This window comes from Rhinatrema bivittatum, chromosome 8 (genome assembly GCF_901001135.1).
Source record: "Rhinatrema bivittatum chromosome 8, aRhiBiv1.1, whole genome shotgun sequence".
NCBI classification, from domain to species: domain Eukaryota; kingdom Metazoa; phylum Chordata; class Amphibia; order Gymnophiona; family Rhinatrematidae; genus Rhinatrema; species Rhinatrema bivittatum.
The window spans coordinates 6,338,393-6,364,366 of NC_042622.1; the positions used below are offsets into that span (position 1 = coordinate 6,338,393).

At 51.5% G+C, this 25,974-nt stretch overlaps 1 protein-coding gene across 1 annotated transcript in view; it reads left to right on the forward strand.

Annotated features, from left to right (window-relative positions):
• Positions 1-25,974, forward strand: part of RTEL1 (regulator of telomere elongation helicase 1) — a 267,031-nt gene that overhangs the window by 204,465 nt on the left and 36,592 nt on the right. The window contains 1 exon segment of the mRNA XM_029611145.1: positions 14,809-15,016. Coding sequence (XP_029467005.1) covers positions 14,809-15,016 — 208 coding nt within the window.

Sequence of the window (25,974 nt, forward strand, 5' to 3'; positions counted from 1 at the left end):
TCCGGAAAAGTATAGACCAGTGAGCCTGACTTCAGTGCCAGGAAAAATAGTGGAAACTATTCTAAAGATCAAAATTGTAGAGCATATAGAAAGATGTGGTTTAATGGAAAACAGTCAACATGGATTTACCCAAGGGAAGTCTTGCCTAACAAATCTGCTTCATTTTTTTGAAGGGGTTAATAAACATGTGGATAAAGGTGAACCGGTAGATGTAGTGTATTTGGATTTTCAGAAAGCGTTTGACAAAGTCCCTCATGAGAGGCTTCTAAGAAAACTAAAAATTCATGGGATCCTATTGTGGATTGCCAACTGATTAAAAGATAGAAAACAGAGAATTAGGGCTAAATGGTAACTGTTAATGACAAATGAAATTTAATGTGAACAAGTGCAATGTGATGCACTTAGGGCAGAGTAACCAAAATTATATCCATGCAATGCAAGGTTCCCCATTAAGTGCCACCACTCAGGAAAAGGATCCAGGTGTCATCATTGAAAATACGTTGAAATCCTCTGCTCAGTGTGCAGCAGCAGCAGCCAAGAAAGCAAATAGAATGCTGGGGATTATTAGGAAAGGAATGGAGAATAAAACAGAGAATATCATAATGTCTCTGTATCACTCCATGGTGCATCCTCATCTTGTGTTCATATATCATACACAAACAGAATGCTGGGGATTATTAGGAAAGGAATGGAGAATAAAACAGAGAAGATCATAATGTCTCTGTATCACTCCATGGTGCATCCTCATCTTGTGTTCATATATCATACACAAACAGAATGCTGGGGATTATTAGGGAAGGAATGGAGAATAAAACAGAGAATATCATAATGCCTCTGTATCACTCCATGGTGCATCCTCATCTTGTGTTCATATATCATACACATACAGAATGCTGGGGATTATTAGGAAAGGAATGGAGAATAAAACAGAGAATATCATAATGTCTCTGTATCACTCCATGGTGCATCCTCATCTTGTGTTCATATATCATACACAAACAGAATGCTGGGGATTATTAGGAAAGGAATGGAGAATAAAACAGAGAATATCCTAATGTCTCTGTATCACTCCATGGTGCGACCTCATCTTGTGTTCATATATCATACACAAACAGAATGCTGGAGATTATTAGGAAAGGAATGGAGAATAAAACAGAGAATATCATAATGTCTCTGTATCACTCCATGGTGCATCCTCATCTTGTGTTCATATATCATACACAAACAGAATGCTGGGGATTATTAGGAAAGGAATGGAGAATAAAACAGAGAATATCATAATGTCTCTGTATCACTCCATGGTGCATCCTCATCTTGTGTTCATATATCATACACAAACAGAATGCTGGGGATTATTAGGAAAGGAATGGAGAATAAAACAGAGAATATCCTAATGCCTCTGTATCACTCCATGGTGCATCCTCATCTTGTGTTCATATATCATACACAAACAGAATGCTGGGGATTATTAGGAAAGGAATGGAGAATAAAACAGAGAATATCATAATGTCTCTGTATCACTCCATGGTGCGACCTCATCTTGTGTTCATATATCATACACAAACAGAATGCTGGGGATTATTAGGAAAGGAATGGAGAATAAAACAGAGAATATCATAATGTCTCTGTATCACTCCATGGTGCGACCTCATCTTGTGTTCATATATCATACACAAACAGAATGCTGGGGATTATTAGGAAAGGAATGGAGAATAAAACAGAGAATATCATAATGCCTCTGTATCACTCCATGGTGCATCCTCATCTTGTGTTCATATATCATACACAAACAGAATGCTGGGGATTATTAGGAAAGGAATGGAGAATAAAACAGAGAATATCATAATGCCTCTGTATCACTCCATGGTGCATCCTCATCTTGTGTTCATATATCATACACAAACAGAATGCTGGGGATTATTAGGAAAGGAATGGAGAATAAAACAGAGAATATCATATTGCGCCTCTGTATCTCTCCATGGTGCAACCTCATCCTGTGCAGTTCTGGTCACCGCATCTCAAGAAAGATACAGCAGAATTAGAAAAGTTACAGAAAAGGGTGACCAAGATGATAAAGGGGATGGAACAGCTCCCCTATGAGGAAAGGCTGAAGAGGTTAAGGCTGTTCAGCTTGGAGAAGAGACGGCTGAGGGGGGATATGATAGAGGTCTATAAAATAATGAGTGGAATGGAACGAGTAAATGTTAATCAGTTTACTCTTTCAAAAAGTACAAAGACCAGGGGACACACAATGAAGTTACTGGGTAATACATTTAAAACTAACGAGAAAATATTTTATTCCTCATCGCATAATTAAGTTCTGGAATTCATTACCAGAGTATGTGATGAAAGCTATTAGTGTAGCTGCATTTAAAAAAGGTTTGCACAAGTTCCTGGAGGAAAAGTCCATTAACCATTATTAAGGGAGAGTTGCAGAAATCCCCTGCTTATTCATTGGATAAGGAGCTTGGGATCCTGCCAGGTACTTGTGAGCTGGATTGGCTACTGTTGGAAACAGGATACTGGGCTTGATGGACCTTTGGTCTGACCCAATATGGCAAGTCCTGCGTTCCCTGTACATACCCGGATCAGTCCAGACAGTGGGTTGAGCCTCCTGTCCAGCAGATGGAGTTGGAGAAAAAACTAAAGGGTATCCTGTATCAGGACAGAGCCTACCCTGCATCCCTTCAGTATTTCTCTATCTCCAGCAGATGCAGATGGCAAACCATGCGGCTCCCCTCTAGTCAGCTAGATTGTTTAGGAAAGTCTATTTTTTCCCTCTTTCTGTCTTATTTGGATCAAGCAAGTAATTCATTTCTAATTTCAGTTTAAAAAAAAAAATCTTAAAGTTTTCATTTCTTGTAGGGAGCAACAGTGTTTGCCCCTTGCTCTTACTGGGTGCCTAGGGGGGCTTTGCCCCTTGAGATCCTCAGCCTGGTAGTCCAGTCCCTGCCCCGTGCAGACCCAGAGACGAAGCATACCTCGGCTCTGCTGCAGAGAAGTTCATTCCTCTGCTTCTTCAACTTTACCAACAAGTTTATAAAAAAAAACAAAACTTCCATCGGGGGAAAGAGCAGGAGCTGAACTTTCACTTCCCTGCTCTCAGCCAGGCACCGGCGATTCTTGCCGTCTCACGCGCGGCAGATCTGTCCCTCCCCCTCTCCCTCTATGCCTCGATCGGCCTTTTGCCTCGCGTGTGGAGAAGCCTGCCTCGGAGGGGACGGCTCCTCTGCACCGGAGCCAGTCGTTCCCGGCCCGGCAGACGCACTGCAAGGACAGCCCTGTTCCTGCAAACTGCGGGAACGGCAGCCATTTTGGCTCCAAACCTCGCTGAAGATTCTGAGCCTGTTGGGGGCAGGGACCCAATTGTTCTTCCCCCCCCCCCCCCCCGGATTTAAGCCCCGTGGACCCTCCAGATGCCGGTTCTGACCCAGGCAAATCTCCAGGGCTTTTTTCAGCTGATTTTGTTCTCCTTATGCATAAGGCTTATGTTGCCAGCCTTCTACAACAGATGACCCACCAGATCCTCAGCTGCCTGCCTGCCCTCCTCCTGCCAAGGTCTCTAGATCGGCTGCAGCGCAGGGGCCCAGGACCCCAGACTCTCAAGTGGCAAATCGGGTTCGGGTGGTCCCAGGGGTTCCAGACCCTCTGACCCCCACAGATCCGCCCACTCCAATACCAGACCCCGACCCGGATGCCGATGTCCTCGCTCTGAATCCACTAATAGAGGGAGACGACCCCAGGGTGTTGTGTCTCTTCCAGCGTGAAGAGCTGGATCCGCTTATACCCCATGTTCTGGCCGAATTGGGCTTAGATGCACCTCCAGAGGGCAACACGTCTGACGCAGCTTCTAGCAACGTCGACCCAGTCCTCACCGGCCTGAGGGCACTCCCGCACACCTTCCCTTTCCATCCAATGCTATGCAGTTACTGCTCCGGGAATGGGAGACGCCAGAAGCCGGTTTGCGCGTGGGCAGAGCCATGGACAAGCTGTACCCGCTTCCAGACCCCCATGTCTGGATATGCTCTGGGTCCCTAAGGTGGACGCCTCGGTCTCCACTGTCACGAAGCGCACTACTAACCCAGTCGTGGGGGCGACTGCGTTGAAAGATCTTCAGGATCGCAAATTGGAGGTCTACCTCAAAAGGAGTTTTGAGGTCCTAGCGCTCGGGGTCCGGGTGACAGTCTGTAGCAGTCTCATGCAGCGGGCAAGCCTTAGATGGATTCAACAACCACTCAGCACCTGGGACCTCATGTTCTGCAGAGGCGGAACAGGCAGAGCGGCTGGAAGGCGCCATTGCGTATGGGGTGGATGCCCTCTACGATCTTCTCAGGGTGCAGGCCAGAGCTATGGTTTCGGCGGTGTCCGCTAGACTTCTCCTCTGGCTTTGTAATTGGGCACTAAATCACAATTGGGCACTCTCCCATTCAAGGGTAAGTTGCTCTTTGGGGAGGACCTGGAGCAGCTTATTAAATTTCTTGGGGACAATAAGGTGCATAAGCTGCCGGAGGACAGCCCTCGGCAATCCAAATCCTTTTTTCGTTCGCGCTCTCGGTTCAGGGGACAGCGCAGGTACAACAGGCCGAGAGGGGCTGCCCAAAGACCCACTTCTACTAGATCCCAGTCTTGGTCTCATTCCTTTTGTGGCCGGCGGCTGTTCTGGGATACGAACCCTTCAGGTTCCACCTCAAAGTCCTCCCAATGAAATGCGGCCAGCCCATTCCCCCGCTCCCGCCTTAGGTGAACATCTGTCCCTTTTTCTCGAGGAATGGGCCAACATCTAGTCTGATCAGTGGGTCCTCGATGTGATCGCCAACGGCTACTCGTTAGACTTTGCTCAGGAACTCCCCGACCGCTTTCTAATCTCTCCCTGCGGCAGTCAGAAGCATCCAGCGGTGTGCCAGACTCTGGACAGGCTACAGGAGCTCGGGGCCATAGTCCCTGTACCCCTGGAGGAACAGGGATCCGGCCAGTATTCCATTTACTTCATCGTGCCCAAAAAGGATGGCTCCTTCCGACCGATCCTGGACCTCAAGAGAGTCAACCAAGCTCTCCGGGTGCCCCATTTTCGGATGGAGACCTTGCGAGCGGTCATAGCGGCAGTTCGCTCAGGCGATTTCTGGCCTCTCTCGACTTGACAGAGGCTTACCTGCATATCCCAATCCGCCATGACTATCAGAAGTATCTTCGCATCGCCATTCTGGGAACCACTTCCAGTTCCGGGCGCTTCCGTTCGGCCTGGCCACCGCGTTGCGACCGTTCACCAAGGTCATGATAATGGTGGCGGCCTCCTTCGTAGGGAGGGAGTCCTGGTTCACCCTTACCTGGACAACTGGCTCATCCGGGCCAAGTTGGAGAACCTTTTCACTGCAGCGGTCAACAGGGTCGTGACTTTTCTCTCCTCCCTCGGCTGGATTGTCAACTTCTCCAAGAGTCACCTCAAGCCCTCCCAGGTCCTGGAATTTCTAGGAGCCCGTTTTGACACCCGCGTGGGCAAAGTCCTACTGCCCGAGCACCGGGCGCCCAAGCTCATGAACCAGGAACAACATCTCTTATATCTTTTGGTACCCACGGCTTGGGACTATCTCCAGGTCCTGGGCTCCATGGCTTCCACCATAGATCTGGTTCCTTGGGCTTTTGCGCAAATGCGTCCTCTACAAAAAGCTTTGCTGTCCCGTTGGAAGCCGGTCTCGCAGGAGTTCCAAACACCCTTACCGCTCTCAGACTCTACCATTGCCAGCATGCAGCAGTGGTTTTCACTCACCCATCTCTTGAAAAGAGTGCCTTTGGAGACATCCCAGTGGATCGTTGTGACGACGGATGCCAGCCTCTCCGGCTGGGGAGCAGTGTGTCAGCACCAGTCTACACAAGGACGGTGGTCTCCTGTGCAATCCCGATGGCACATCAATCGACTGGAAGCCCAAGCTGTCTGTCTGGCTCTCAAGACGTTCCTGCCCTTGCTCCGTCACAAAGCTATGCGGGTCCTTTCCAGCAGTGCCACCACAGTAGCTTACATCAATCGCCAGGGTGGCATCAGGAGTCATCTGGTGGGTCTGGAGGCCAGCAAGCTGCTCTCCTGGGCGGAGAGACACCTGAGTCATCTGGCAGCTTCCAACATTGCAGGGGCGGAGAATGTGCAAACAGACTTCCTCAGCCGACACCACCTAGACCCCGGAGAGTGGGAGTTGTCCGACAAGGCAATGAATCTTCTGGTGCGCAAGTGGGGAATTCCTCACCTCGACCTAATGGCTACCCTGAACAACGCAAAGGCTCCCAGATTCTTCAGCCACAGACTGGAGCACTGCTCGGCAGGGGTGGATGCCCTGGTTCTTCCCTGGCCTCACGATGTTCTTCTCTACGTGTTCCCACCTTGGCCCCTGGTGGGAAAGGTACTCAGAAGGATAGAACTCCACAAGGGGACGGTCATTCTCGTAACGCTGGAATGGCCTCGGAGACCGTGGTTCGTGGACCTGGTGAACCTCGCAACCGATGGTCCTCTTCGCCTCGGTCACCTCCCAAACCTGCTCCACCAAGGACCAGTATTTTTCGATCAGGTGGATCATTTTTGTCTAGCGGCCTGGCTTTTGAGCGGCGGCACCTGAGAAAGAAAGGGTATAAGGAGGAAGTTATCTCCACTCTCTTGCAGGCATGGAAGACCTCTACCTCTCTCGCTTACGTCCGCATATGGAGAGTGTTTGAGAATGCATGTGCTGAGTCCAGGCGAGCAATGCTCCGGTGTCTCAGGTCCTTTCCTTCCTGCAGTCTGGTCTCTCAATTCTCTGTGGGTGCAGGTTTCGGCCCTCTGTTCTCTCCTTGGGCATATCCATGGTTACACGGTGGCAACTCATCCGGATGTCATTTGCTTCCTTAAAGGGGCCAACATTTAAACCCACCTGTCCGGCCTACTTGTCCGTCTTGGAGCCTCAATTTGGTGCTTCAAGCCCTTTGCGAGGCGCCTTTCGAACCTCTCCGGAGGGCCATGCTTAAAGATCTCACTCTTAAGACAGTATTTTTGGTCTCTATTTGCTCGGCCAGGAGAGTGTCCGAGTTCCAAGCCTTGTCTTGTCGGGAGCCCTTTCTCCGGTTTTCTGACTCAGGTGTTTCCCTCAAGACGGTGCCATCCTTTCTTCCAAAGGTCGTGTCTTCCTTTCACGTCAATCAGTCAGTGGAGCTTCCTGCCTTTTCTCCTGAAGACATTTTATGCACGCCTGGCGGGGATCTCAGGCGTCTTGATGTAAAGAGAGTCCTACTCCAATACTTACAGGTAACTAAAGAATTTCGCATCTCTGATCATCTCTTTGTCCTATGGAGCTGCCCAAATAGTGGTAGCAAGGCCTCTAAGGCTACCATTGCTTCCTGGCTGAAGGAGGCCAATGTGTCGGCTTATATCTGTTGTGGCCGGTCGGTTCCGGAGGGTTTTAAGGCCCATTCTTTGCGTGTGCAATCTACTTCTTGGGTGGAGAGTCAGTCGGTCTCTCCTCAGGAAATCTGCAGGGCGGCTACTTGGAAGTCTCAGCATACTTTTGCTCGTCATTAACACCTCGATGTCCAGGCGCCAGTGTTTGGCTCCTTCGGCAGGCAGGTGCTTCGAGAGGGTTTGTCTCGATCCCACCCTATGTAGGGAAGCTTTGGTACATCCCTCTGTCTGGTCTGATCCTGGTACGTACAGGGAAAGGAAAATTGGTTCTTACCTGCAAATTTTCGTTCCTGTAGTACCATGGATCAGTCCAGACTCCCACCCGGACTGTGGTTTCTTTTTGATTCGTCTGCTCGAAGGTTTTTTCCTTTTTTGTTTGGTTCTTAACAGCATTTTGGATCCAGTTACTTCCTATCGGAACTTCAGGGCACCGGAAGCCTTTCTCAACTGGATATATATGTAAGAGCGGTTCTTTCACGTGTTGATAGTTCACATTACATGTTGGTTGTTACTTGCTTGATCTTCTACTGGTTAACTTTACCTTTTCTTGCTTTGATAACGTTTATACTGAAAGGATGCAGGGTGGGCTCTATCCTGATATAGGATACCCTTTCAGTTTTTCTCTGTCTCCATCTGCTGGACTGGAGGCTCAACCCACCGTCTGGACTGATCCGTGGTACTACAGGAACGAAAATTAGCTGGTAAGAACCAGTTTTCCTTTCTTAGTCAAATATAAAATGATGGAAAGTAAAATCAACTTTTCTTTTTTTTTTTTTAATTTATAATTTTTATTTGCCGTAATACACAGAATAAACATAAACAAGCAGTGGTGCAAGAACAACAGCAAACTTTGCATACATGTCCCAGTCCCCCCACCCCCCAACATGCCATGAAAAGTCCAAAGAATCATCTATAAACGTGAGTAGACTAGCATCACTCCAGTCAACAACAACTCAGGAGCTGAACGTAGGGTAGATAAATGATGAATAAATAGAGGCAAAATGAATGATGAATAAGTAGAGGCAAAAGAAAACAGTGCTTGATGTCACTTTTAAACAACCGTGAAAGATAAGGATCTCCATGAAATATAGGGGTCCCAGATTTGAAGAAATTTAGAAAGTCGGTGGTGTTTCAGTGCCGTGAGTCTATAAAGAAGGCATACGTTATCTAGACGTTTGAGCAATTCGTCTGACGTGGGCGGATGTGGCCTTTTCCATCGGTAAGCAATTTCCATTTTAGTCGCCGTGCACAACTGTTGCACAAGAGTCTGAGCGTGCAAAGGTAAAGAGTCGCAGGGAGCAAAGAGCAATGCCTGCTCCATGGTGAGCAAACAGGGAGACTGAAGCAGGTCTGATAGAAGCCGTGATACATAGGTCCAAAGAGGACGAATAAAAGCACACGTCCACCACATGTGTAGAAATGTGCCCTCTTGGTGACAGTTCCGCCAACAGTAACGGTCCATTTGCGGGTAGCAGCGATGTAGCTTCATCGGCGTCAGGTGCCAGCGATATAAAGTCTTGTAGTTGGCTTCTACAATGCGGGTGGACACATTGCCACGGGATATGTTGGAAAAGATAGATTCCCAAGCCTCCTCCGATAGAGGCCGCTGGAGGTCAGCTTCCCAAGCTGTCATGTGAGTGTGTTTAGTGAACGGGCGCTGTAGTAGTTGCTGGTAAATTTTGGAGATAAGGCCACCAATTGCAGTAGGCGAAACACAGTATCCCTCAAAAAGAGAGCGTGAGGGAGCCAGGAGCCCCCTAGATTGAACATGGGAGATAAAATGGCGGAGTTGCATGTAGGCAAGAAATTCCGTAGCTGGTAGGTGGAATCGCTCTCGAAGGATGTCGAAGGAGGCCAGTCGACCCTGGTGCATGACATGATACAGGCAGAGAAGTCCTCCCGCTTGCCAAAGTCCATAGGCCTTGGTAGGTAGACCTGCCGGAAACTGGGTGTTGTGGAATAAATAAGTAAGAGGGAAATATTCATACCGGCCCACCAGTCGGGTTCTCCACTGCTTCCAGATGTTATACGTGTGCCTGGTGCAGGGTGGAAGCTGTATCATCGGTCGCCAGGACGAGATAGGTTGCCAGAGAAGGGAGGCCAAGGGGACCGGCGCAATCCACGATTGTTCCAAAGCGACCCACGGCTTTGTGGCACGAGCACAGTGCCAGTCAATGAGGGGCCTGAGCTGGGCAGCTGCATAATACCATCTCAGATTGGGAAGGCCCAGACCACCTTGTAGTTTCGGCTGGTAGAGGACAGACTGCGCCACACGAGGAGGGCGGCGGCGCCACAAGAAACGGAGCAGCTTCCGTTGCCATTGAAGTAGCGTGATTCGACTCAGTGGAATTGGTAGTGTCTGAAAAAGGTACAGGAACCGGGGCAGCAAGTTCATCTTGATGGTAGCAAGTCGTCCGAGCCACGTGAGCGGAAGAGAGCCCCAGTTCTCCAAGTCAACATCTATTTTCTTAATAAGAGGAGCATAATTAAGATTATACAAGTCACATACATTATTACTCAGATACACCCCTAAATACTTAAGTTTGGAGGGCGCCCATCTAAATGCATGAGCTTGCTGCAATTGACCTACTATATCTTGGGGGCAGGAGAGATTTAGAATCTCGGACTTCTCCCAGTTGATCTTGAATCCTGAAAGGGCACTAAAACGGGCTAGCTCAGACTCGAGGGCAGGCAGGGAACCCACGGGATTACCAATAGTGAAGAGAATGTCGTCAGCAAAAAGTGACAACTTGGGCTCGCAGGTAGATGTAATGAATCCCTGCACCTGTGGGTTGCGGCGGATGGAAATGGCTAGGGGTTCGAGAAAAATTGCAAAAAGGAGGGGTGACAATGGGCAGCCTTGTCTAGTCCCTCTCTGCACCGGAAACGGGGCGGTGTAGCTACCATTGATTTTTATGCGTGCCAGAGGGTTGTGATAAAGGGCTTGGATCCAGTTGCGGAAAAAGGAGCCAAATCCCATCTCCTGTAATGCTTGAAAGAGAAAAGGCCAATGAACCATGTCAAAGGCCTTCTCTGCATCTATGGCCAGGAGGAGATGATGTACATCCCGTCTTTGCAGAGCCCCCCAAATAATGTTGATAATTTTGCGAACATTGTCGCTGGCCATTCTGCCTGGGATAAAGCCGGCCTGGTCTGGGTGTATAATATGTGGAATGAAAGTATTAATCCTATCGGCCAGAATCTTTGCCAAGATTTTTAAATCCAAATTAATTAAGGAAATCGGGCGATAGGAAGCGCACAAGGAGGGATCCCTTCCAGGTTTAGCAATAATAGTAATGCCTGCGGTGTTAGAAGTTGAATGTAACGTTCCCCCATTACGCAAGTGATTGAAATGACTTTGGAGGTGTGGGGCCAGAACTGACCTAAAGGATTTATAAAAAGTAGCTGTAAGGCCATCGGGTCCCGGAGCCTTGCCGACCTTGAGAGTTTTAATAACCTCAAGAATCTCAGGAGTTGTGATTTCCGCGTTGAGTCTGTCATGCATATCCTGATGAAGTCTAGGAAGGGGGAGATCTCGCAGATACTGGCCAATATTTACCGACTGAATGTGGGATTCAGCCGAATACAACTGCCGATAGAAGTGTAAAAATTGTCGCGCAATGGCCGAGGCAGACGTTTCGATCTGACCCTGGTCATTCTTTATTTTAAGAATGTGATTTTGGAATGATTGTTTTTTAAGCTGGTGGGCCAGAATCCTACCTGCCTTGTTACCGCCCTCAAAGTGATGTTGCCTGGTGAGATTTAATGCGTGCGTAATATGATCTAGCTCGAGTCTGTGTAATTCCTCCCGGGTGTGAGTAAGCTGAGAACGCAGTCGTGGAGACCCAGACTTGCTGTGCTGCGCAGTTAGATCCGCAAGTCTGGCTTTTAATCGTGAGCAAGCCTGCTCTTTCCGCTTTTTAACATAGGAGGAGCGAGAAATAAAGTGCCCCCTAATGAAAGATTTAAAGGAATCCCAAACAGTGACCGGAGAGGGGACAGACCCGACATTATCAAGAAAAAAGTCTCGGATCACCTGCGTGGTAGCTTGTGTGAACTGGGCCTCATGAAGCAGGGAGTCATTAAGCCGCCAAAATTTGGTACCACCATCTCCCGCGGCTATACTAAATTGTAGGGAAACAGGGGCGTGGTCTGACCACGTTACTACCCCAACTTCGGGGCTCCGCACCCGATGAAACAAGTTTTTATCCACCATCAGGTAATCGATACGGGTATAGGAGTCGTGGGGTTTAGAATAAAAAGAATAGGATCGCGAATGCGGATAGGTGGTCCTCCAGGAATCAACCAAGTTATGTTCTGATAAGAAGTCCTTGAGGGTCCTAGCATGTATCCCGGCTGTGTGGGTGAACCCCTTGGAGGTATCCAGGGCCGGAGACAATGGCACATTAAAATCGCCTCCCACAATAAGGGATCCCTGGGCATGTTGAGTAAGGAGGTACCGGAGATGCCTAAAAAACACCGCCTGCTCCCTATTCGGGGCATACACGGAGAGGAGTGTAAATTCCTGGTTCAACACCCTGATTCCCAGCAATAAGTACCTGCCCTGAGGATCCGCCACAATCTTCAGACATTCAATCACCATATGTGAAGCAAAAAATATGCCCACTCCTGCATACTTAGCATTTTTATTTGCTGCAGAGAAAAACTGATTAGGAAATTTAGAAGACTGCATGAGTGCTTCATAGCGACGAGTTAAGTGCGTTTCTTGCACAAAAATAATATCCGGCCCTGAAGAGGCTGCCTCTCTGTAAAAAAGGGCTCTTTTTTGAGGGGAATTCAGTCCCTTAACATTAAGGGACAAAATTTTTAGCCAGGCCATGTAGAGAATTGAAAAGCAAACGAGAGCCAGGCCCCAAAAAGATCATGGACCCCCAAAAAGCAATAAATACCAACTATGGTAATATGGAGCATCAGGCTGAACATGGAGGGCAGCCTAGCCATCTGGGAAGAAAAATCACAATGATCACCGAAGATCCATAAGAAAGGAGACCCTACCATCAGCAAAAAATATGCAGCATGGAGGAGTGACGCAGTGAAATCCACATAAAAAACATCAGAAATAGGCATGAACCCCAATAAGACCCAAGCATTGTAAGGGTCCCATATTAGAACACCTGCCATAACCTCCTAGCAGGCTAGCACCCAACCCAAGCAGGGGAAGTAGATAATATCACGATAACTGAAAATGGCACCCTCCTCCCACCCCCCCCCCCCCCAACACACTAATCACATTATAAAAGTTAACCATACATCCGCCATACAATCAAAAAAAAAGAAACTTTAAACACACTCTGTCCCAAATGCATCAACAGCTGCGCTCTCTTGAGCAAAGGATAAGAAGTAGCCCACTATGCTAAAGCATAGAAAAAGAAATCAGGTCGGGCCCTGTTCTGGGATGAGATCCCCCGGTTGTCTCCGGAGGCGGCTGCTCCTCTTCCCCACTCTCTGCCATGTTGGGAGAGATGTACGAGGAGCGAGAGGACCCGCGTTCCGTCGAGGTGGTTGCAGGCTCACAAATCCCATGTCAGCAAACCGAGACGAGGCCTCCTCGGGGGTCACAAAGCTATGTGTCACTCCTTCATGAACAAACGAAAGTCCAAATGGGTGAAGCCACCGGTATCGCACGGCCTTAGAGCGGAGGAACGCAGTCATGTCTTTAAAGGCATATCGACTTTGTAGCGTTGCTTGTGATAGATCAGGGAAGATCGCTATAGATTGATTATCCCACTCCCATTCATTTTTCTCTCGAGCTACAACCGCTATTCGTTCCTTGATTTTAAAAGAGGTGAAGCACACAATAATGTCACGAGGGCGGTTAGGCTGTGGAGCACGCAGAGCCCTGTGTGCACGATCAAATTGGATGTCTGGGGGCTCGAAATCCCCAGCATTGTTGGCCTTCCGAAGCAGAGAAATACAAAAGTCCCTGATCAGCGCATGGCAGTCCTCAGGCCCAGAGGTCTCCCGGAAGCCTCGAAAACGGAGGTTGCCCCGGCGCGTTCTGTTCTCGAGATCAGCTAATTTCGCGGTCAGCTGGACATTGTCGGCCCGCAGGGAATCACAGATGGTTTTATGGGCAGAAATCTGAACTGCCTGTCCCTCTACGCGGACGTCTATGTCTCCGACACGATGACCCAGTGCTGTGAGGTCCTCCTTCACCTCCTCAACGCGATGCAAAAGCTCTTGGCGGTATGCTTTAATATCGGCCCGTATCCCGGCGAACCACTCCCGAAACTCGGCCCGGGACGGTTGCTCAGAAAGGTAGTCACCCCGGGCGTCCGGCAGTACAGCAGTGGGCCCATCCAAATCGGTGCTCGGGGCGCCGCCATCTTGTCCACCCCCTTCATCCATCGGGGAAGCGCTCACCTCCTTATTTCCCTCGTTTTGATAGGAAAAACGCTGGAGATCCACTGTTTTTTTCCTGCCTGTCATCGCACCCGTCAGCGGCACTCGTAGCTTGCTCGGGAGGGACAGAGTGGGTAAATATAAGGCGGATTGCGGTCGATTCAGTTGGGAGGCGGCGGGAGCTCTGAATTTAGGCAGCCATCTCGCAGCGTGACGTCACGCCCCCCAAAATCAACTTTTCTAAACAGCTGTAGACCACCTGTCGGACTCAGTTTGACTCAAATGCCTGCTCAAACAAATAAGTTTTTAAGGCTTTTTATTTAAAGGTTTTACAAGAAGTCATAGTACTCAGGTGCTCTGGTAATGTATTCCAATAGTGGGGGCCAGCAACAAAAAAAAAGCCCTCATCAAATTTACAGCTGGAGGAGAGGGCACCTCCAGCAGGGAGATTCACAGCATCCTGCTGACCCTCGGGGTCTCCTGCTCATCCGATGGCCCAGCTGACTCCCTTCAGCTTTCTTGTTTTTAATGTAGTTGAAAGTTTTATTCTTGTTTTTGCCTCTTTGGCAAGCCTCTTCTCAAATTGTCTCTTGGCCTGTTTTACATCAGATTTGCTAATGCTTATGCTCTCTTCTATTTTCCTTATTTTCCTGCTTTCCATTTATTTAAATTCTTTTTTTTTTTTGTTTTAATAACCTCTTTCAACCACTATTTAGCTATGCTGGCAGGCATTTGGTCATCTTTTGACCTTTAACATGTGGAGTACATTTCGTGTGGGCTTCCAAGATGAGGCAATGAGTGAAGATCAGGGCTTGCAGTGGGAAGGGTTGTGAACCTCTGGAACTGCAACTGGAAAGGCAGAATCAAAATGTAAAATAAAAGGTGTGGTTGTGGGAAGGGTGAGACTGTGGCTGTAAGGGATCTTACGTTGGGACTTTGGTTCTCTGTGATACGGTTGCGAGAGAGAGTCCTGAGCTGTCCTGGAAAGGCTTGGCATTTTCTGAGAAATGTACCTATGTTTCCTGTAGGGTGGTGAGCTGGCTGCAGGTCTGAATCAGAGCAGCAGCAGAGCTGCACTTTTCATGATGTCAGTAAAACAAGCGCTGAGCCAGTCCAGCTATGAAATCTTCATGCAGGCCATGCAGCACTACAAGAAGGAGGATGACTTCCACGCTACCAGCTCTCAGCTGGTGTCTCTCTTCACAGAAGATCCCAACAAGTACGTCCTCCTGAGAGGTAGGATCCTCCTCCCACCAGCGCTCTCCCTCCCACCAGCGCTCTTCCTCCCACCAGCGCTGTCCATCTGTCAGGTGCCCTCTCCCTCCCACCAGCTCTCCCTCCCACCAGTGCTGTCCTTCTGAGAGGTAGGATCCTCCTCCCACCAGCGCTCTCCCTCCCACCAGCGCTCTCCCTCCCACCAGCTCTCCCTCCCACCAGCGCTGTCCATCTGTCAGGTGCCCTCTCCCTCCCACCAGCGCTGTCCATCTGTCAGGTGCCCTCTCCCTCCCACCAGCGCTGTCCATCTGTCAGGTGCCCTCTCCTTCCCACCAGCGCTGTCCATCTGTCAGGTGCCCTCTCCCTCCCACCAGCGCTGTCCATCTGTCAGGTGCCCTCTCCCTCCCACCAGCGCTGTCCATCTGCCAGGTGCCCTCTCCCTCCCACCAGCGCTGTCCATCTGCGAGGTGCCCTCTCCCTCCCACCAGCGCTGTCCATCTGTCAGGTGCCCTCTCCCTCCCACAAGCTCTCCCTCCCACAAGCTCTCCCTCCCACCAGCTCTCCCTCCCGCCATCGCTGTCCCTCCCACCAGCTCTCCCTCCCACCAGCACTGTCCATCTGTCAGGTGCCCTCTCCCTCCCACCAGCGCTGTCCATCTGCGAGTTGCGTTCCCTGTACGTACCCGGGGAGACTCGACTGGATTCCAGAACAATCCTTTCGGGTTCCCCTCTTGACACCCGACTATGCACCCCTTCGAGGGGCGTCGCTCGTTTTCCGTTCCCGGACAAGGAATGGCACTGCTCTGACTGGCACCAGACCCGAGAAGAGTCCGGAAAGCCCCTCTCCCTTGGGCGCTCTGAGATGCGGCAGGTCTGTCCATGAGGGGAGCCTGTCCAGGCTTGCTCCCGGGTGACTTTGGAATCTGCTTGACTCGGTGACGTCTTCCTCAAGGATCGCTCTCGTCGGCCACGCTTGCCTGCGGATCTCTCCTCTGTGAGAAGAGTTTCAGTCCATTAGCCGGGCGATCGTACCTTTCACCCTTTTGCCATGTCCATGGCTGAGGGAGTTGGGGGCCGAGAACCCCACAACAGAGGCACTGCCCTTTGCTGTTTTTTCCCCTTTTTCAGGGTCACCCTGTCTGGGTCGTGCAGCGTTGTCCATTGCTGGGGCACCTGCTCCCTTAGGAGGAGGAAGTTTCTCCCCTGGGGTAATGGCTCTCAGTTTCTGCTGTTTCAGGAAGGCTGAATGCTCCAGCTCAGTGGGTTTGCTGCCTGCTGGTTTCGGCAGTGAGTTGTTCGCTTGGGATTGATAGACAAGCGGGCGACTTGTGCGTGCCCCCGCAGTCCTGCCTCCTCGTGTTCTTCACTCCTTCCGACTTCAGACTGCATTGTCGTGGAGAGGGAGGTAAAACTAAGGCGCCTGTGCTATATCTCTGTGCACCACTTATTTTCACCGTTCTCCGGCCACTACTGCCTTAGTTTTTTCTCATTCTCTAGGTTGCCCAAAGGGCCTTCCTTCTCCCTTCGCGATCCTGTGACAGGATAGATGAAGCCGTTCTGACAGGTGCTCTTGAGTGAGCTTCAGGCCTGTCTCATCTCCCTGCTCGGGAGGTTTCGGGGATTCTCTCATCCCCTGAAACCCTTGATGCTGTCCTGCGCCGTCAGCTACATCTGATGCTGTGGCACGCAGCGTCTGGCCCAGGCCCTGCCGTGGTTTGCTGCTGCTTCTTCTTTTAAGCATGGCATGGGTTTCCTCTGCCCATTCGGCCTGCCAGCCATACCTGGGCACGCTTCTCCAGACCTTTGGCTGTCAGTGGTCGACAGTCTCTTCTTGGAGGGCTGTCGGATCCCAGGTTTTTTTGTTGTTGTTGTTTTTTTCCACACCAAAGGAAACTGTGCGGTTTTCATCCTAGAGTCTCTCTCGTTTACATCTCTGAGTCCTTCCTATATCCAGGAGGATCTAGTACCCTGCTTGTACCTTCTTCCGTGATGTGCAGTTGCTTTTGTTTGCACTCGCATCACTCCCCTGCTTCAGGCATCCCTGCTATGCATGGGGATTTGTGTCTTTTTCTTGCCTTCCTTTGAAGAACCCATCTCTTCTCCAGCCTAGTGAGTCGGCTGCTTCACAGGCAAAGGACGGAGATAGTGCTCCAGGTTTGTGCAGTTTACCGCTTTCTCCTTCTCGGGCAGCCTGTAGCTTGGTATTCACGCGTGTGTGATACTACCATCCTGCTGGTCCTAGGAGAAAGCAGAGTTGCTTACCTGTAACAGGTGTTCTCCTAGGACAGCAGGATGTTAGTCCTCACATAACCCTCCCGCCTTCCCTGGGAGTTGATTTCTCCATGTATTAACTATTTCATGGACCAGGAGACTGCCTAGGGGCAGGGTGATGACTACAGCTGCACATGCTCAGTAGGGCGTGCTGAAAGCTCTAGAATCTTTCAGGCCGATACAGTAAAGTGCGCTCCGGCGGCGCGCACTGTTAACCCGCGTTTGGACACGCGTTTTCGACGAGCTAGCTTTACCCCTTATTCAGGAAGGGGTAATAGCGCGTCGAAAATGCGCGGCCAACCCCTCCGAACCTAATAGCACCCGCAACATGCAAACGCACGTTGATGGCCCTATTAGTCATTCCCACGCAATTCAGTAAGTAAAATGTGCAGCCAAGCTGCACATTTTACTTTCAGAAATTAACGCCTGCCCAAAGGTCGGCGTTAATTTCTGCCGGCGCCAGGGAAGTGCACAGAAAAGCAGAAAAAACTGCTTTTCTGTTCACCCTCCAACTAAATATCATAAGAACATAAGAAGCTGCCATACTGGGTCAGACCAAGGGTCCATCAAGCCCAGCATCCTGTTTCCAACAGTGGCCAATCCAGGCCATAAGAACCAAATATCATGGCAATATTAAGTCAGAGGTCCCAAAAGTAAAAAAAATAATTTTAAATAAAAAAAATTTTTAAATCAGCCTGCGGCTCGCGGGTTGAAAACCAGATGCTCAGTTTTGCTGGTGTCCGGTTTCCAAACCCATGACTGTCAGCGGGTTTGAGAACCGACGCCGGCAAAATTGAGCGTCGGCTGTCAAACTCGCTGACAGCCGCCGCTCCTGTCAAAAAAGAGGCGCTAGGGACGCGCTAGTGTCCCTAGCGCCTCTTTTTACCGCAGTCCCTCATTTGAATACTAAATCGCGCACACAGGAGGGTGGCCTGTGCGCTCGCCGCCGCTCTCCCGTGACGTTTACTGTATCGGCCTGTTTGAGATCAAAGTTCCGTGCCAGGCTCCATCTGATGACGTCACCCACGTGTGAGCACTCACATCCTGCTGTCCTAGGAGAATACCTGTTACAGGTAAGCAACTCTGCATTCCCTGTACGTACCTTGATCAGTCCAGACCATGGGTTGAGCCTCCTGTCCAGCAGATGGAGACAGAGAAAAATTGAAAGGGTGTCCTATATCAGGACAGAGCCTACCCTGCAGCCCTTCAGTATTCATCTGTCTCCAGCAGGTGCAGGCAGCTGAACCTACGGTTCCCCTACTTCTTCTTCCCTTAGTTTCCCTGAGGGGATTTTCTTTACTTCTGGTCTGGATCAAGCAAGCATTAAATTCTTGTTTAAAAAAAAAAAAAAGAGGACTTTGAAAGTTTTCTCCCTTTTTTTCCTCACAGAGACAGTTCGGTCTCTTCGCTCTGCTGGGAGCCGGGGGGGGGGGGGGGGGGGCTTGCTCATCCTAGGCCCCTTTTTCCCGGTGACCATCTGGGGTGATACTGGTGGTCCAGTCCCTCCCCCATTATCTAGCTCTCCACTGTACAACAGGACCCTCTCAGGGAATGTTTCCCCTGGCTTAGCTGAGCAGTTTAAAAAAAAAAAGGTACAAGCAGGGCTGTATTTGTTACTTTTTAAGAACTGTGGACAGCTCCGGCAGCGTGCAGAGTTCAGTCACTGCCTCCGCTGACCGACTTCAGCCCTGCACAGCTCAGCTGTTTTTACTTTTTTAGCGATTTTGTTTTCTTCAGCGCTGATGCCCTGTTCCAGTGCCTGTAAAGCATGTGGAGAGTCTGCCACACGTTTTCCCCACAGAGGCCTCTGTTCAGGGTGCCTACCGGGTGGGGAGGGTCCCTCATCGGTCCCTTCACCCACAGCAACCAGAGGGTGAGTTCCCCGCCGCATGGCCCGGCACGGAAAACCGCGGGAACGGCGGACATCTTGGAAGCAGGCTTAAATGCAGAATCTGATGTGCAGGAGGAAGATGAGCCCAATTTTTTAGTTTCTCCTCTGGATTTCAGCCCCCCTCATGCCCCAGAGGGGGTGCCTGACCTTTCCCTACACCCCTCCCCCCCCACCCGGGAAGTCTGAGTCTTGTTTCTCCGTGGAGTTTGTGCTTCTTGTGCACAAGTCCTATTTAGCCAGCTTACAGCAGGAGGAAGATCCATCCCTGGAACCCCCCCCCACCACCACCACCAAAAAACCCGCAAATTTCTCCTCCACAACCTCCAAAGGCGCCAGAGGGCCAGGGCTCGGTTAGGGTGGTCCCGGGGGTCCCGCCGCCTCTGGATCCGCCACAGCCGCCGGCGGTCCCTATTCCAGATCTGGATGTTGACCCGCTGCTTCCTAACCCCCCCCCCCCCCCCTCGAGGGGGACGATCCTTGGGTCCTACGTTTATTTCAAAAGGAGCAAGTAGAACCTCTCATTCCCTTCATTTTGCAGGAACTGGGAATTGAGCTGCCCTCGGTGGATACGGTTACTGCCGCAATGCCTGCCAACATGGACCCAGTCCTGGCGGGACTTAGGGGCTCTTCCATGTACTTTTCCTTTTCACCCTATGCATAAGCTGATGTTCCTTATGGAATGGGAGTCCCCTGAAGCGGGACTCCGAGTAGGGAGGGCTAGGACAAGCTCTACCCCCTTCCTGAGGACTGCTTGAATCTACTTAAGATGCCCCAGTAGATTCCTCTGTCACGGCGGTTACCAAACACACCACCATCCTGGTGGTTGGGGCTACGGCTCTAAAGGATGTCCAGGACCGCAAGTTGGAATTTTACCTCAAAACGCATATTTGAGGTCCTGTCCTTGAGAGTTCTGGCGCCAATCTGCAGCAGTCTCATGCAGCGGGCAAGCCTCAGGTAGGTTCAACAATTACTCAGCACCCAAGAGGTGCTGAGTAATTGGTGTCCACTGCGGTGTCCACTGCGGTGTCCACTGCGGTGTCCCTTCTGACACCGCAGTGGATCGTGGTAACAATGGATGCCAGCCTCTCTTACTGGGGAGCTGTATGCCAGACCCAGTCTGCTCAGTTATTGGTCTCCAACCCAATCTCGCTGACACATCAATCGACTGGAAGCTCGTGCGGTCTGACTGGCTCTCAAGGCCTTCCTTCCCCTACTCCTCCACAAGGCAGTGCGGGTCCTGTCGGACAATTCCACCACTGTAGCCTACATCAATCGACAAGGGGGCACCAGGAGTCACTCTGGAAGCCATCAGGCTCTTTGCATGGACGGAATGTCACCTAGAGCGCTTAGCTGCGTCCCATATTGCGTCGAAGGAGAACGTTCAAGCAGATTTCCTCAGTCGCCAGAAGTTAGACCCAGGCAAGTGGGAATTGTCAGATGCAGCGATGAACCTGATCATCTGCAGGTGGGGTCCCCCTCACTTGGATCTGATGGCCACCGTGACCAATGTGAAAGCTCCTCTGTTCTTCAGCCACAGACAGGAACATTGGGCAGAAGGGGTGGATTCCCTGGCCCCGCGACATTCTTCTGTATGTGTTCCCTCCCTAGCCGTTAGTGAGCAAAGTACTCTGAAGAGTCGAGCTTCATCGCGGGCCTGTCATTCTAGCGGCTCTGGAATGGCCTCGCAGACCGTGGTTTGCGGACCTCGTGAATCTAGCCATTGACGGTCCCCTACGCCTCGGTCATCTTTCCCATCTTTTTCAGCAGGGTCCCGTATTTTTTGATCAGGTGGATCGCTTCTGTCTAGCGGCCTGGCTTTTGAATGGCGGAGATTGAGAAAGAAGAGATATAAGGAAGAAGTTATATCCACTCTATTGCGGGCCAGGAAGCCAACTACCTCGCTTGCTTATGTCAGAGTATGGAAGGTTTTTGAAAATGCGTGTGTTGCCTCGGGTATCTTGGCTCGTAAGGCTCCGGTTTCCCAGGTCCTTTCTTTTCTCCAGAACGGTCTCGCCAAGGGGTTGTCGTTCAGTTCCTTGCGAGTGCAGGTCTCCGCTCTCTGTTCCCTCTTAGGCACCATTGATGGTTATTCAGTGGCGGCTCATACGGATGTCATCCGTTTCCTCAAGGGAGCCAAGCACTTGAATCCTCCGGTCCGGGTTACTTGTCCCTCGTGGAGTCTTAACTTGGTTCTCCGGATTCTCTGCGAAGCTCCTTTTGAGCCCTTAAGGAGGGGTACACTCAAGGATTTGACTCTCAAAACCGTCTTCTTGGTGTCCATTTGTTCAGCCAGAAGAATCTCAGAGCTCCAAGCGTTGTCGTGCAGAGACCCTTTTCTATGTTTCTTGGATTCGGGGGTATCCCTTAAGACGGTACTCTCTTTCTTGCCAAAGGTCGTGTCTTCTTTTCATGTCAATCAGTCCATGGAACTTCCGGCTTTTTCTTCGTCAGCAATAGCAAATACGGCTGGGGGTGATCTGCAGCGCCTCGATGTGAAACGAGTCTTCCCTGTACGTACCTGGATCAGTCCAGACCATGGGTTGAGCCACCTGTCCAGCAGATGGAGACAGTCCAAAACTGAAAGGGTATCCTATATCAGGACAGAGCCTACCCTGCAGCCCTTCAGTATTTGTCTGTCTCCAGCAGATGGATCAGCTCACCCTGCAGTTCCCTGATCTCAGCTAATCAGCCCTTGTTTTTCCTGTTGCTTTCTTTCTCTCTAAAGGATCAAGCAAGTAGTAAAAATTATTTCTAGTATTGTTTAAAAAAAAAAAGTTTAATTTGTTTGTGACGGGCTCTGCCTGTCTCTTCTCAGCTGATATTAATTGCAGATCGCGGCTCCTCTTCAGTGAGGATGCTGCATTCACATGCCTGCACTGCTTGTGATGTGCCCTCGATGCGCTTATCGCGCGAGGGGCTCTGCTCTGCGTGTCTGCCAGGTGAGGAGGGTCCCTCCTCAGCAGTGCTTGTAAATCCAGGACAGGGTCGTGTTCCTCACCGCATGGCACGGCCGTTCCCGGGTCGGCAAACCGTGGGAACGGCGGCCATCTTGGGTGTTTCAGCAGCTCCCGATTCGGGGCTGCCAGGTGCTGAGGACCCGAATGTTTCGGAGTTTCCCCCGATTTGAGCCCCGTGCTGCCCCAGGATGAGGTCCCTGACCCCCCACCCCCACCCCACCCCCTCCGGCAAGACTAGGCCCTGTTTTTCCTCGGAATTTGTGCTTCTCATGCACAAATCTTACTTGGCCAGCTTGCAGGAGGAGGAGGACCCTTCTCCAGGTCCCCTGCTGGCGAAACTCCCACGAGCAGCCCCGACGCCTGCTCCTCCGACTCCGGAGCCGCAGGGGCCGGTCCGGGTGTGGGTGGTCCCTCGGGTACCTCTCATCCCTGATCCTCCGCCTCTGGTCACTCCGAATCCCACCGTGGATTTGGCAGGGGGCGCTCCCCTCTGGAGGGGGATGACCCCCGGGTCCTCCGCATATTTCAGAGGGAGGAGTTGGAACCCCTCATTCCCTTTGTCCTCCAGGAGTTAGGGATTGAGGAGCCCCCTGCGGATACTCTGACGGCTTCGCTGCACAAGGATATGGACCCGGTCCTGGCGGGACTCAGGGCTCCAGCGTATGCTTTTCCCTTCCACCCTATGCATAATTTGCTGCTCCTCCGGGAATGGGAAGCTCCCGAAGCGGGGCTCCATGTCGGGAGGGCTATGGACAAGCTCTACCCCCTCCCAGAGGACTGCTTGGACATGCTGAGGATTCCCACAGTAGATTCTTCCGTCTCTGCGGTCACCAAACACACCACTATCCCAGAAGTGGGGGCGACAGCCCTGAAGGACGTACAGAATCGTAAGCTCGAAGCCCATCTAAAATGTATCTTTGAGGTCCTGGCCTTGGGAGTTCGGGCGACTATCTGCAGCAGTCTCATGCAGAGGGCAGGTCTTAGGTGGGTTCAACAATTGCTCGGCACCCAGGACCTCCCGTCTGCAGAGGCGGAGCAGGCTGAACGGTTGGAAGGCGTCATCACGAATGGGGCAGATGCATTGTACGACCTCCTCCGCGTCCAGGCGAAAGCGATGGTCTTGGTGGTTTCCGCTAGACGGCTTCTCTGGCTGCCCAATTGGTCCGCGGACCCGTCCTCCAAGGTGCGGTTGGGCACTTTGCCTTTCAAGGGTAAGTTGCTTTTTGGAGAGGACCTTGAGCAGCTTATTAACTCCTTGGGGAAAACAAGGTTCATAAGCTGCCGGAGAACCGTCTGAAACAATCTCGGTTGTTTGCGCCCTCCTGTCCTCGATTCCAGGGTCAACGGAGATATAGGCCTCACGGGCGCGGTGGCTCCTCCAGAGGTTATTCTTCCCGGTCTCAATCTTGGTCCCAGCCTTTTCATGGGCGCCGGCCCTTCCGCGAGCGAGCGTCTCAGCGCGCCACCCCAAAGCCAGCCCCACAATGAAGTTCGGTTGACCCATTCCTCGGTCCCCCTTCTGGGTGGTCGTCTCTCCCTGTTTTTCGAGGAGTGGGTCAAAATCACGGCGGACCAGTGGATTCTCGAGATTGTCCGAGCCGGTTACGCTTTAGAATTTGCTTGAGACCTACCGGACCTCTTTGTAGTCTCTCCTTGCGGCCGTCTCAAGCGGGAGGCAGTGGACCAAACACTCACCAGGCTTCTGAGTCTGGGTGCCATTGTCCCAGTTCCAGAGGAGGAACTCTGCGCCCGCCAGTATTTCATTTACTTCGTGGTACCACAAGAAAGACAGAGCTTTTGTCTTGGACCTCAAGAGGGTCAATCAAGCCCTCAAGATCCCACATTTTCGCATGGAGACCTTGAGAGCGGTCATCGTGGCGGTTTATCCCGGCGAGTTCCTCGCATCTCGATCTGACAGAGGCCTACTTCCACATTCCGATTCGCCACGATCACCAGGAGTATCTTCGATTCCACATCCTCAACCGGGATTTTCAGTTTTGGGCGTTGCCCTTCGGCCTGGCTACCGCGCCACGCACCTTCACCAAGGTAATGGTGGTGGTGGCGGATACCCTCCGCCGAGAAGGAGTCCTAGTCCACCCCTGTCTAGACGACTGGCTCGCACGGGCCAAGTCAGAGAGTCGCTGCCGGCAGGCGGTAGATCGGGTTCTAGCTCTCCTCGCCTCCCTCGGGTGGATAGTCAATTTTCCCCAAAAGCAATCTTCAGCCTTCCCAGGGGTTGGAATTTCTGGGGGCCCGCTTTGATACTCGGATCGGCAAGGTGTCCCTACCTCGCGCTCGGACTCTCAAACTTATCGACCAGGTGTGAAACCTTCTCTCGCTCTCTCTCCCGACGGCGTGGGACTACCTCCAGGTTCTGGGCTCGATGGCCTCCACCATCGACCTCGTCCCCTGGGCATTTGCACATATGCGACCGTTACAGAGAGCTTTGCTATCCCATTGACAGCCGGTGTTGGAACAGTTTCACACAGTTCTCCCGCTTTCGGCCTCTACCATCGCCGCCTTGCAGTGATGGCTTTCACTTCATCATCTTCTCCGGGGAATGCCTCTTCAGACTCCACAGTGGATGGTAGTAACCACGGATGTTAGTCTCTCCTGCTGGGGTGCAGTATGCCAGTCCCAGACCACGCAGGGGATCTGGTCTCCAATTCAGTCTCGTTGGCACATCAATCGGATGGAGGCCCAGGCGGTGCATCTGGCTCTACAGGAGTTTCTGCCCCTGATCCACGGCAAGACAATGAGGGTTCCCTCAGAAAACTCCACCACCGTTGTTTATATCAACCATCAGGGGGGCACTCGCAGTCGCCTGGTGGCTCTAGAAGCCAGCCATCTCTTCACCTGGGCGGAGTGACATCTGCAGTGCTTGGCGGCCTCCCACATTGCGGGCAAGGAGAATATCCAGGCCAACTTCCTCAGCCGACAATTGCTCAATCCGGGGGAGTGGGAACTCTCGGATGCGGCCATGGCTCTGATTGTCAGCAGGTGGGGTCCCCCCCCCACCTAGACCTCATGGCGACTCTGCGCAATTCCAGAGCCAATCGGTTCTTCAGCCGCTGGAGGGAGCACGGCTCAGAGGGCGTGGATGCTCTGGCCCTGCCTTGGCCAGCGGACATCCTCCTGTACGTGTTTCCCCCGTGGCCCCTGGTGGGAAAAGTTCTCCAAAGAATAGAACTCCACCAAGGGCCCAGTGGTTTTGGTAGCACCCGAATGGCCTCGCAGACCGTGGTTTGCAGATCTCGTCAACCTGGCGACGGAAGGACCTCTCCGGCTCGGCCATCTTCCTCGTCTGCTTCGGCAGGGGCCCATATTTTTCGACCAGGCCGATCGCTTTTGTCCAGCGGCCTGGCTTTTGAACAGAGACGCCTGAGGCATAAGGGCTATAAAGAGGAGGTTATCTCCACTTTACTGAGGGCTCGTAAGCAGTCGACTTCTCTGGGTGTTTGGAAAGTCTTTGAGACTGTTTGTGCGGAATCGGGGGGTCTCGGCATGCTCTGCTCCGGTTTCGTTGGTACTTTCCTTCCTCCAGAAGGGTCCCTCCAAGGGTCTCTCCTTCAGTTCCTTGCACGTACAAGTCTCCGCTCTCTGCTCTCTTCTCGGAAGGTTTGAGGTCATCCCTTAGCGGGCCACCCGGACGTGGTTCGTGAAGGGCGTCAAGCACCTGTGGCCGCCCGCTCGCTCCACTTGTCCATTGTGGAGTCTTAATCTCGTCCTTCGGGCTCTCTGTGCGGTTCCGTTCGAACCCCTTCGTCGGGCTACAGTAAAGGATCTCACGCTCAAGGCGGTTTTTCTCGTTTCTGTCTCTTCCGCTCGGCGGGTTTCAGAGATCAAAGCGTTGTCCTGTTG